This window comes from Myripristis murdjan, chromosome 13 (genome assembly GCF_902150065.1).
Source record: "Myripristis murdjan chromosome 13, fMyrMur1.1, whole genome shotgun sequence".
Lineage (NCBI taxonomy): Eukaryota > Metazoa > Chordata > Actinopteri > Holocentriformes > Holocentridae > Myripristis > Myripristis murdjan.
In genome coordinates, this window is record NC_043992.1 from 9206473 (window position 1) to 9218955 (window position 12483).

Below are 12483 nucleotides of genomic sequence, written 5' to 3' on the forward strand. Positions count from 1 at the left end.
TAAATAAATTAATACATTTTTAACCATTATAAGCCTATACCAATTGTAAAAGTTACATGTTATGAGTATACACTCGGTGGCCAATTTATTAGGTCCACCTGCACAATCCAATCCAACTGTGGTGCCATAAAGTTTCCTTTCCTGCTGCCTATGAAGCTCAGCTTTTCTTGTTGTCACAGTAATAGAGGTGTTCATTCACTTCTATGTTTGGCATTGAGCTCAAAGTTAGTGCTGCTGTTGGACTGAACTGCATTTTATTGAGAGCTGTTTCCACTATTCTGTCCCCCCTCATGCATAAATAAATAGGTAGGACACCTCTCAGTACAAGAGCTCTGCAAACTACAACCTCAGTAATAAACACAGAATTAAATTTACACCTTCTCCACAACGTCATCGCAAACTGAACATTACAAACTTTGTTAAAAGGGAGAATTTATGGTAGAGCTGTTGCACTGAAGTGCATTAGACTGTACAGGTGGAGCTGAGAAAATGGACACTGTGTATTACGATTAATCGAGGGCAAAGTTGGTAAAAAATAAAAAGTAAAGTATATTATGGAAATGTTTTTGCCCCAGATCCCGAATGGATATTTTTAGCACCTGAATTACGCCTCGCCACATCTCAGCAGCAGGTAGTAATGGAAAACATAAATTAATTAAAACATTTTTAACCATTACAAACCAACACCAATTGAAAAAGGGCCATGTTATTGTATAAACAGCCCAGCCTGCCGTCCATCTCTCTTTTCGAAGGCCTCTTTTCCTGCAGTGAGTTGGATTTATCAGATTTGCTCCATTATGCATCCTGAGGTCTGTTTGGACTGTATCTTAATAAGATGGATGCCATGGTGTCAGTGCTGCCTCTCCCCCACTTCTCTCATCTACTCGCTATGTGCTAATGGATTCATTAGCCTTTTTTGCATAGCTACATTATTCATCATTTATTAATCCATAGCCCTGCACCGCCAATCTCACTCTTTCTCTTCCCCCCCCTCTCTCGCTCTCTTTCTCTTTCCCTCTTGTATTATCCCAGTCATTACAGAAATAGGATTACTCCGCAGTCCCTCCCCTTAGCTGAAGGTAGCTACAAGGCATTTGCTGCTAGCATTTAGCCACTAATTGGGGAGCTTGATTATGGCTGAGACCTTAAGTGACCCCTATTGGGCCCTTTGATCAGTGGAGGGGCTATGAGTAGGAGCTAATGAGGAAACTCCTTGGAGGAAAATCTTTGCAATTCAGACAGTAGCCTACATACAAAGCCAAAGAGCAGTAAGTGTGTGAGTAATGACACTAAGAAATATGACCTCAGAGTGTACACCTTGCCCCAACAGGGGTGTAATAGGTAACCAAGTGGATGATATATAGGTAATAACATTTATTTGTTTATTTAGAAAAAACAACAACAACAGCCCAGCTTTAACCTTAGTCTTGCGTAACACACAAACATGGCTGCAGCTGTTTGGCTTTGTAGGGCAGCATGAGTTCACTGATGTTATTTAGGGTTAGGTTTAAATCTGCACTTCAGATTCCCGCCTTTGATTTGTTGGTGTTACTGCCGGCATGTCTCACTCTCTGTCTCCTTTCTCCCTAAAGCTGGAAGAACAGCTGAGTCGTCTGCAGAGGGAGAAGAACGACCTCCAGTCCAGGATGGAGGAAGACCAGGAGGACCTCAATGAGCTGATGAAGAAACACAAGTCAGCTGTGGCACAGGTATCTCTTCCTATCCTCTTCTGTGTGTGTCTGTTTGTCTCACTCTCTCACACACACAGACGTGTGTGTACACATGTGTACACACATGGGTTCAACCAAAATAGGTATTTTAACCGCTTCAAGTCTAATTTTGCCTTAAATTTCCCTTTACAGTCAAAACAAAACAAAATTTCCCATAGTGTACGACTGTCACATCCATACTGTGTGTCTGCTGGAAGAAGCATCACGAGATACTGAGTGAAATATTCAAAACCAAGATGCCGTCGTTTTATAGCTGAGGCATCACATCAAATAGAAAATATTTACATGTCTTGTGCATCATTTTAGACACATTTCTGTGGAATTCAGAAGGACATGTTTGGGATCTTTGGAAATATTGAGATCTCTGCTAGATTATCTAATAAAGCTCTGTGGCTTTGAACACCGGACTTTCAGGGTCCAAGAAGTTTTGGTGTGAAGCTGCAATATTGTTTGTCAGTATGTAATATTTTCCAAATCTGGTGTGGAAGAAACATGAGATATTCAATATTTCAGGGTGTTGTCTCCTGGGAACAGTAATACACTAAAACACTCACACTTGCCATTGAAACCTACCGTTGTAATATGGTGAAAGGATACTCACAGGCAAAACTGGGGCATCATCGCTCAAATTGCATTATATCCATCATATCACAAATGGATGACACGAGCCTCCTGTATATGCTTTTTAATAGAAGGGCAGTTTTGGTTTAGTGTACAGCTGAATCAGTTCACATACACAGCCATGCACAAACAGTCAGTCTGCCACAATATAATGTCAAAAAGCAATACAAGGTGTATTTGTCAAAACAGTCCCTACATCAAAGCTGTACATTGAATTGTTTGACCTAATCTGTCCCTAGCAATTTAGTAATTTTCTAAAAGTGGTAGCATTTGGCGAGCTCCAAGTGGCCTGCATTAGTGGTAATGCAGCTGTACGTACAGATGAGCACCAAGTGGAAATGAAAGCGCTTTCTCTCTATCGCTGATGGAATGATGAGTGATCTGTCTCCACTGGCTCCAAATGAATCCATCCCTCCTGTCCAAAGTGAAGCAGCTCTATTCCCGATGGGACTCGCCTTAGCAGAGTGCTTCATCTACTGGAAAAAAAGCACTCATCTCAAATATTTCACACGGGTCACATTGAAATGAGATTTATTGATGTGCTTTCACTGGCTTGCTGTGCTCTCCCTTTAGATTTTTGGAGAAAAAAAACAGCTTCCCACCAGATTTATTTATTTAATCTTGTTAATGTCAGTGTGATGTCACCATGTGTTAGGAGGATTTGCTCAGTATTTTTTATCTTTTGGCTTTGGATGGGTACATATTTTTGGATTTACATATTATTGATGGTCTACTTGTAAACATAAAAAAGTAAGGGCTTAACCCAAGCTTTGTCCAATTTTTTGCCAGATCGAAGAAAAAAATATATATATATTTTATGAGCCACCATGCTGTTCCACTTGTAATATGCCCTTTAACATAGACTCTTTCTTCTCATGTTTTTTTTTTTCGGGTGTAGTCAGCCCAGAACCTGGCCCAGATTAGCGACCTACAAGCCCAGCTGGAGGAGACCATGAAGGAGAAGCAGGAGATCCAGGAGAAGGTAGGCACTTTCTGTTTATCCTGCCTCCTTTATCCAGTGATAAAGGAGGCAGAATTCAGAAAACATTCATCCCAGTCCTGGATCTTTTCATCCCTCGCACCACAATGGTGGAATGAGCTTCGTCTCACACTCAGAAAATCTGAATCGTTCCCGATCTTTTGCTGGAGAATGAAGACTTACCTCTTCAGGATACATCTGGATCCCACTTGCATTGAGCTCTCATACAAGACCTCCTTTCCTGTTAACAACTTTAAAAAAATGCTGTTTATTCCTATTGAAGGCTTACTGACAAGATGTACTATCTGCAAGTCACTCTGGCCAAAAGGATCTGCTGAATGACATAATATACTGCAATACTTCATATAGTGCCCAGGGAAAATGTGCAGTTTGTGGTCCATGTCATGTAATTCACAATGGTTTACATTTACAATGATAATTCACATCCTCCTTATTTAAATATTTGTTTCATACTCTCTATAGGCAGTTGACATCATGCTGTTGTGACTGAACTTCTAATCAGTTCATGGATGCTTTCTCGTGTTGTGAATGCACCTCTTTCCCAGAAAAAAAAATCCCCTTTCTCGCTGGAAGTTATGCATTTCACTGTGTCCAGAAGCAGCAGCAGCAGCAGTGGTTGTCCTTCGGATTACAAAGACGGAAAACTGTGTAGTCAGCATGATCAGCGACAGCCACCATGGCTGAACAGACAAAGAAACTCGAACTTCATCGACAGAAAATCCCAGGAAATAGAAACAGATGAACTGCTCAGAGGAAGGCAGGCTTGCTAAAACGAAAAGCAACTGTCTCAGAGTCACTGCTGGAGTGAACATCATGATGTTCATGGGAGGATGATTTTTTTTTTTTTTTATGGCCTGGTAGGTTTAGCTGTGATTGAGTGCAAAACACTAAACAGTGATCAGTTATTACCAAGAATTTTGTTGATCATCACTTTAATTTTAAATGACAGTTAACTTTTTCGCCACAGAAGAACATATCATCCCAAAGGAGAGAACGTACGGAAGAGGATTAGGATCACTCAAAAAAAGCTCCTACATTAATCTCAGAATTCTGACTTTTTTCACAGAATTCCAAGATTAATCTCAGAACTCGTTTTTTTTTTTTTTTAATTTGTAGACTTAATCCTCTTTTCCATAAGACTGACTGGAACTTTCCTCAGATTGAAATGTTTTAAATTGCACAGCTTCCGCTATCACATTGGCCAGTGGTGTATCGCTTTTAAAAATTTAACCCAGACTTGCAGCCAGTCCCCCTCTCCCTTGACTTTGCATGGTTCCCTTGACAAACACAGCACTTGATGTAATTGATGTGTCATTCAAGTGAGATTTGCCTCAGCAAGTTGTGACACAGATGGCCAACTTGGTTTCACAATTCCCAGACAAGCAATAATGCTGAACATGCTAGCGCTGTCACCCTCCTAATGATTCAGTCTGGTGCTGCGTGTCTGTCAGCTGCTGTTGTAGCCGCCAAGTCAAGCCAAGCTTCCAAAGGGGGAGATCAGACCTGTAATACCTTGAGCAGTAACCACCACCCCCAGCATCTGACCCTCCCAGATACAAGAGATTTGTGTCTCGGCACGACACAAGCCATGCGTCCTCCCATCCGGCGATAACCATCTGAGACCTCTGCTTCGTAGCAATTATCCCAGCCGTCAGTGAGAATCCTGGGGTTGTCCAGCAAACCCCTGTCAGTCCCTCACACCCACATCCATCCTGGTCCCTCTTTGCTGGCTCATTACCTTGAGGAAAACTGTCACAGTATGCTTGTACCCCTGTGGGGGTGGGGGGAGGAGCACGCTTTGAGCATTGAGCTTTTTGAAAGAAGACATGGCTCTGATACAGCGAGTCAAAGAACCCCTCCTTCTTATTGCTTCCATATTGCAGGGGAGTGTCGAATGTGCAAGCACTTTAGCATGATACAACTGATAAAAGAATTAAATGTATTCTGTGGCATGTCTGCAGACTTTGAATTATGGATATGAAAGAGTCTAGTAATGAAGGGCTGTTTTTGAAGCGAAGTCCAACTCTGGACTGATGTTACAATCTGTGCACAAAGCATCAGGCCTCTCCTCTAAAGAATATGGCTGATAGATGTGTGTTTTGGCCTCGCCCTCCAGTTGAAGCATCCCACAGAGATGAGAAGCCTTCTCCTAGGCTCTTTGATTTGAGGTTGACGGAGAGGTTCTTTCAGAGATTGAATCACTCGGTGCTTCAGGTAGCATAAATTGTAGAGAAAATTACCACAATTTGTTCCAAGGTTGTTCCCAGAGAGATTAGATTTAATTTATTTGTTTATTTATGTTTTTTGAGTCCTCAAATTGTCGGTGATGGACCGTTTGTGATGTCTTCTTGCTATTTTGTGAGGTAGTCAGTGATATGAGCCACTTGAGTATTTGGTTGGAATAAAAACCTGCACATTTACCGGTCACTATTGCACACATTTGGAGACCACCAGCTGAGGGAATGTATGTCATCAGTGGAACGTGTTTAGAAAGTACAGTGTTATAAAAGTGTGTGTGTGTGTGTGTTTTGTTTATTAGATGCAAGCTCTTCAGAGCCAACTGGAGTTCCAGGAGCAGTCCATGGTGGAGAAATCCCTCGTTAGCCGGCAAGAAGCAAAAATCCGAGAGCTGGAGACCAAGCTGGAGTTTGAGAAGACCCAGGTCAAACGCCTGGAGGTGAGAGCTGGTGATGCGGAAGAGGGGGGTTGTGGGATAGAAAGCTCTGGCAGCCTGTCACATGTGAGACAGAGAGGTATAGCTAGGTGAGCTGTATTGCTTAGGGTCAGGGAACTAAAAAAAAAAAAAAAACACAGCGAAACGTTCTTGCATTTATTAGACAGGGGCCGCTCTCTCCTACATCATCATTAAGTGCCACTACTCTGTCTTGTGCACCTGCACCACATGAACATCTTCTGTACTTCCACTGGCTTTCAGACAATCCCACCACCATTACCAGCCAGATATTACCATCCGTGCTTTGCTTTGTCCTCAAGCCTGTGTTACTTTCACTCGACAATACCATTTGTTATTCTGTCATTTTCAAATTACTTTCTGATTTTGCCCCAGACAAAAAGCTAAAGTGAAGGATAAAGGTTACCATCTGCACGCTCCCAGGGAGAAATTGAAATCCTCTCTCGCCCACTGATAAAATCCCCTGTGCTCATTTTGGCAAGGTTCAGTTTGGTAATTACTAGCTGTGCAATGTGCTTACAGGCAGACACACTCCCCATTCTCACCCTCATTGCTAAAAGTTAAAAAAATATATGTGTGTGTGTGTGTGTGTGTGTGTATATATATATATATATATGTGCATATATATATATATGTGCATATATATATATATATATATATGTGCATATATGTATTATTTATTTTTATTTTTTCATTTTTCATTATTTTTTTTCTATCTGGATTTACACCGTAGTGAAATGCTCAGTTTGAAAAGGTTAGGGGTTATAGGTTAGCCTCATTTTGCCTTTCCTTTTTATGACTTCTCACTAACATTAAAAACCGCAATGACTGAATATTTCAGGTTGCCAGGGAAGTAAAACTCATCAAAGCAAGGGGTAGCAGAGCTCAATCAATACAGATCTGAAGAGTCAGAGTACAACACCCACTCACTATGTGAAATATGGACAAGGCCAGCGGCTAATGGAGGAGCTAGTTCGCTGACAAAGTTTTCTGTTGGCATCGATGCAGAGACTGAATGTAGACTTGAGGCAGATTTGAAAGCATGTATACTCATATAGGATTCACCTTTTAAGTAAGGTTACAGTACACGCTTCAAAAGGAGGGCTGCAACACTGCTCAAATTCATTATTGATATAAATAAGCTTATTAATTCTTAATATTGCCTCCCATCTGAATTCTGTTGCGATGAAATATTATGCCCTTACCCATACTCTTACTGCACCACAACAGACGTTTTGTTGATATTATTCCATGGCCTCCCTTATCTGTGTTGCATTGAGCTTTTCAAAAGGTTTTACGATTCTTTAGCATAGGCCCTGAGTCTCTCCCACTCCTATACTTTATCTAGGGTTTGACCGGTATGGATTTTTGAAGACCAATGTCAATATTTTGGTGGTTTAAGCTGCCGAGAGCCAACATTTTGTGTCAATATTCAATCTTCATGGAACAGGAATCCTAAAATTTCACTTATTCAGTGCGTCCTGATGAGACGGTTAACTCTCCAGGCTGTTATATTCTTTAAGGTGGGTTGGCAGCTCCTTTAAATGCATGGTGAACTAAAAAATGAAAATTTGGATTAAAATATTTTATATTGTCGTCATTAGGTGTAGAAAGCATTATGAAACTGTGAGAATCTGAAGTCTTCCCTAGGCAGAGAGAGTTTTCTCCTGACTCAAATGAGCGTTTTTTCTGGGAATCGACAAGTTCCTTTGACATGAAAGAGTGCACGAGCTTCGTCAGCTTCTTGGCTTGTTAGCAGGCTGATGATTACATCTGAAGACAAGAGGCGGCGAGGGTTAGCAAAGGCTTCTGTCACTGATGGTCAACTCTGCAACTACAACACTCCAGAGTGGACGTTTGTAGCGTGCTATGCTAGTTCCAACAAGCAAGATGTTTTCAGTACAGTCTTATTAGCGTCGTGACAATAATGTTACTCCAGGGAAACACCCATTCGCTCCTGTTGGAATGTATCACTGTAGAAAATGCAGCCTTTACAACTCAGGAACGTTCAGGAACTCCCAAATCTTGGTGGATGATGAAAACTGTACTTCATACTAAATAATACAACACTGTTTTGAACTGGGTATACTACACCTTTAACAGTAAGGTTAGTGTAGTTTTTGTCAACATCTTCTGTGTGAGGATGCAAACCCATCAGCTGGCACGCTGTGGACAACATGGAAAACAGTGATATCACTGAAGCTACTTAAGTCCATTATAATAAAAAAAAATATATATATATATCATTTAACCTTTTTCACAGAACCGTATCCTTGTTCTGGCTTGCACAACTCGTTACAAATGACGTGGGCATAGTTTCATTTTTTTTTTTAATTTTTAAAAAAAATTGTGTTCACAGATGGCCAGAGCACCAGGTTTCATGTCTGTTTACAGGACACTGTGCACGCTCAGGAAATCCTCCTTATGGTCTGTTTAATGGTTTGCTAGGTCTTCCTTGTGCTTGATAACCAGAACCCAGTTCACTGCTGGCCATGCTCAAAGCAAAACCCAATTTCAGGCAAATGGGGGGACCTTTGCATGTATACACAGGTTCACATACAGGCCAGGCTGATGTGTGTGTTGTTTTCCCCGGCCTGAACAAAGTCCAGTGGATCCGATGGACTTGTGATTGTCACGTGTCCATAGAGATTTTCTTGTCAGCGCTCCTGAGGCTACAATTATTGACCAATTCTTTTAATGTTTGGCATGGACATGGGGCATGGTTACAATGCCTATTGATTTTTGTTTCCATAGCAACAATGTTGCATGAATCAAGTGCATTTTTGTGCTGAAAACTGTTCCCCCACAGAAAAATTTCTTGTGAACGCTCTAAATGCCACAGTTTTTGTTTTTTTGTATACGGTGAAATGTCCCTCTTATCACCTTTGGTGAGAAGTAATTTGGCCAAAACACTAACAAGGTGTTAAATATTTTGACGAAAACTATTTTGGAAAAAACTCATAAAGTCATCGGGGGATACACCCACATGGTAAAACATTCCATTCCATTTTTTGATGTAAAAGTTGTATGTTCTAGCTTTAAGACTGGTTGAGGCAGATTTCATTGTAGGTATTACAGACTGACATTTTATATATATATAAAAAAAAAAAATCATGAAATGGTCTTGAACACTCTGGGAGTAGATTAGATGGGAATAACTGGTCAGGGTGGGATTACCGTTGCACCAGGGGTGGCTGACACTGACTGGCCAATATCAAATTATTATCCAAGGGGCAGCCTGTCTTTCTACATGACAGACCGTTGATTCATATCACTATGCAGTCCAAAGGATCATTCTTTTTTTTAATTTCATAATTAAATGAACTCTGCTGAAAAGGCATTTCTTCTTGGTTATTGCAGACAGTCCTGCTGGATTTTTTTGGCGGAAGCTTGTAATTGCTTTAGCCAGTAATAAAATAATTTAAAATCAATATTTATGAGTCAGATTGTTAATGTCTTTGGCAAGTTGCCATGCAATAAGCAAGTTAGTGTACAGCAAGCTTGTCAATATTCGATCTGAGGCAATCAACGCCCTTCCATTTCACATTGCTCATTTTGCAACTGTGACCATCGCGCTATAGATCACCCCTTACTCATCAGTATTGTGTCAGTCTAATTAGTCACCTGACCCTTCCTGTTGTGTCACTGCCCAGAGCCTTGTAGCTCGTCTGAAGGAGAACCTGGAGAAGCTGACGGAGGAACGAGATCAGCGCAGCAGCAGCGAGAACCGAGAGAAGGAGCAAAACAAACGTCTGCAGAGGCAGATCCGCGACGTCAAGGAGGAGATGGGCGAACTGGCCAAGAAGGAGGCCGAGGCCAGCCGCAAGAAACACGAGCTGGTAAGGATCTGATGAACAGAGCCGTCACAGAGAATAGTTATTGATAAGCAATCATTACAGTTGTGACCCCTTGGCATTTCAGGAGCAGCTGCACAGAAACCATTAACATTAAATCAGAGAGTTTGAGTTGGTCACCCTTTGGCCCAGGGCCTTTGAACATTTCATTCCACCTTTTGTCTAATTAACAGGAGATGGACATTGAGAGTTTAGAGGCTGCTAATCAGAGTCTACAGGCAGACCTTAAACTAGCCTTCAAGAGGATCGGTGACCTCCAGGCAGCCATCGAGGATGAAATGGAGAGCGACGATAATGAAGACCTTATAAATAGGTATGAGCAAATTCAATTGGGAATTGGATTGGGAGTGGGCGCTTTTGTTTCAAAACAAAGGATGCACCATAAAAATCATTTTTGTAAGCCTGAAATCTTGGCACAGGACCAAGTCATCATTGATCAACAAGTCAGGCAAAGCCTATCTAATCACCACACTCAACATACGGATGCAGTTTTGCTTGATTGAAGCAGCATAGAGTATACATTGAGTACTTCAGTTTTAAAGGATTAACAGACAACAGTTAGGGCACGGGTACATGTATGGTTTAATTTCTTAAACTGTGGCCAAGTTGCACACATGCCCAGCTCATCCTGTTATGTGGATGTTGAAGGAAGCTGTAGTCCGCATTGTGCTAGATTAAGGCTGGGATCAGATCGGACAAGCTTTACAGTCAGCAAAACACAAGGGACATTGCCTTTTTTTTTTTTTAATGAGATGATTCTTGAAGTGTCGGAGACGTTCTTTTGCTATTCCACTGCTGGCCGTCTCTTGTCAAGCAGTATGTTAGCTAATTTTACCAGAAACTGATCTTATTTGCCAAAAACATGGACAGGCAGAGGGAACCTGCTTTGGCTCTTCTGGAGAGACTAACAGAAACGAGAGCGGAGAAACAAACCAAAATATATATAAAAAAAAAAAGATCCATCTCGGTCCATGAAACCATCAAGAAGAGAAAAGACCAAGGGGAGTATCACCGAGAGCTTCATTCTGATGATCTACAGTTCCAGTAATATTTTATGTTGAGCAAAGATCGGTTTCATCAACTTTAATCTATAGTTAGGCCCAGGATCTATAAGCCATCTGAGCAGCTGAGCACCTGAGCATCTGTTTAAGGTAGGAAACCCGGTTGCTGTCTTAGCGAGAGGTAGTTAACTGTTACCTTGTAACAGTAAAGATACAACCAGCTGTTACTTTGTACGACCCAAGCCTAGAGCTAGGAATAATGATTGCCAGTGTAAAACGGGAAACTGCTGTCTACAGGTTAGATCTCACTTGAACATAAGTTTACAGCCACATGATTTTAAGGAGAAAATAACCCACCGTCTTAGTCGCTGGTGACACTTTCTGCCACGCCTTGGACCGCTTGTTTTTATCATGATAATCACAGTTTGTGAAATCATACAGCTTATTTTTGTTGTTTACCACTGTCGACAGCAGAACCCGACAGAAGAATCAAGACCCACTTCTGTTTTCATCTGATTGGACAGCAGAAAATGACAGCTGAATGATGTGGGCCACATAAAAGCAGGATAATTTTCAACTTGATGCACACCAAGCACTTCCTCAAAAACAGAGCGGATAAACACAAGGCGCCTGGTGCACAAAATCAGCTCGACAAACACTTCAGACTCACTGAAAATAATTAGAAAAAGATAGACTGGTCCCAGGCTGAGGGGTGATAGGTAGAGAAAATGTTTTTATGGTGCTTTTCTATACAACCAGACGGTGAACTTTGCATTTGCACAGTAAGAGTGTGATAACCATTCTCATCGTCACAGGTACAGGAGACAGACTGTGGCATCCTGGGGGCGTGTTAGTTCACACGGTTCCATTTTTAACTTTTCTATCCACTCTATATCATTTACCTCCCACAAGACCAGTTTCCACCCAGTCCTTGCTTTGTATCTTCATCCAAAAACATCTGGATACCAGGGTGCATCAGTTCCATGCATTGTTTCCTCTTTTTTTGCAACATGTCTTCCAAAAGTACTGCCTGAGCAATGGAATTATTAAAATTGATTTCTGCAATTCTCTTTTAATAATAGAAATAAATTCTTCAGTCACAGGGCATCAGGTTATGTAACATAAACAACTCACATGTAAATGTAGCCGCTGAAACTGATCAGCAACTTGATCAAACCCCCTGTTAGATGTAATGGTGCTTTTGAGACAGTTATGGCCCAGTAAAAAAATACTTATTGCGCCTTTAAAGGACCACACCAGTGATTTTACATGTTTAGCATTATATCTAGAATCTTAGCGTTTCTACTAATGTTTTCCCGATGCAAGCAGTCGTGTTTTAGAGCTCTATCATTTTTCCTACCTTTTATCCAGCCCATGATTTCCATGAATCCTGCTATGATATGAAAATTAACTTTCAGAGACTTCAAACTTTCTTCACACCAGTATTCCATCACCATAACAAAGTCCTCCACAGTCGTTTTGCTAAAAGCAGCAGCACTGTTGTGTTTTGATGTCTTGAATTTTGGCGGTCTCTCCACCGAAAAATTGTCCCCAGGGTAGACGTTTGCTTTTCACAGTCAGTAAT

The 12483-nt window shown here is 41.2% G+C and overlaps 1 protein-coding gene across 4 annotated transcripts in view; it reads left to right on the forward strand.

Moving 5' to 3' along the window:
* The window catches only part of myo18ab (myosin XVIIIA b), a 169469-nt gene that overhangs the window by 143660 nt on the left and 13326 nt on the right, over window positions 1-12483 (forward strand). For all 4 annotated transcript variants that reach the window (XM_030066613.1, XM_030066614.1, XM_030066616.1 and 1 more), the window contains 5 exons: window positions 1593-1709; window positions 3250-3333; window positions 5891-6028; window positions 9697-9882; window positions 10071-10210. In XM_030066613.1, coding sequence (XP_029922473.1) covers window positions 1593-1709; window positions 3250-3333; window positions 5891-6028; window positions 9697-9882; window positions 10071-10210 — 665 coding nt within the window. The remainder of the gene's footprint in view (window positions 1-1592; window positions 1710-3249; window positions 3334-5890; window positions 6029-9696; window positions 9883-10070; window positions 10211-12483) is intronic.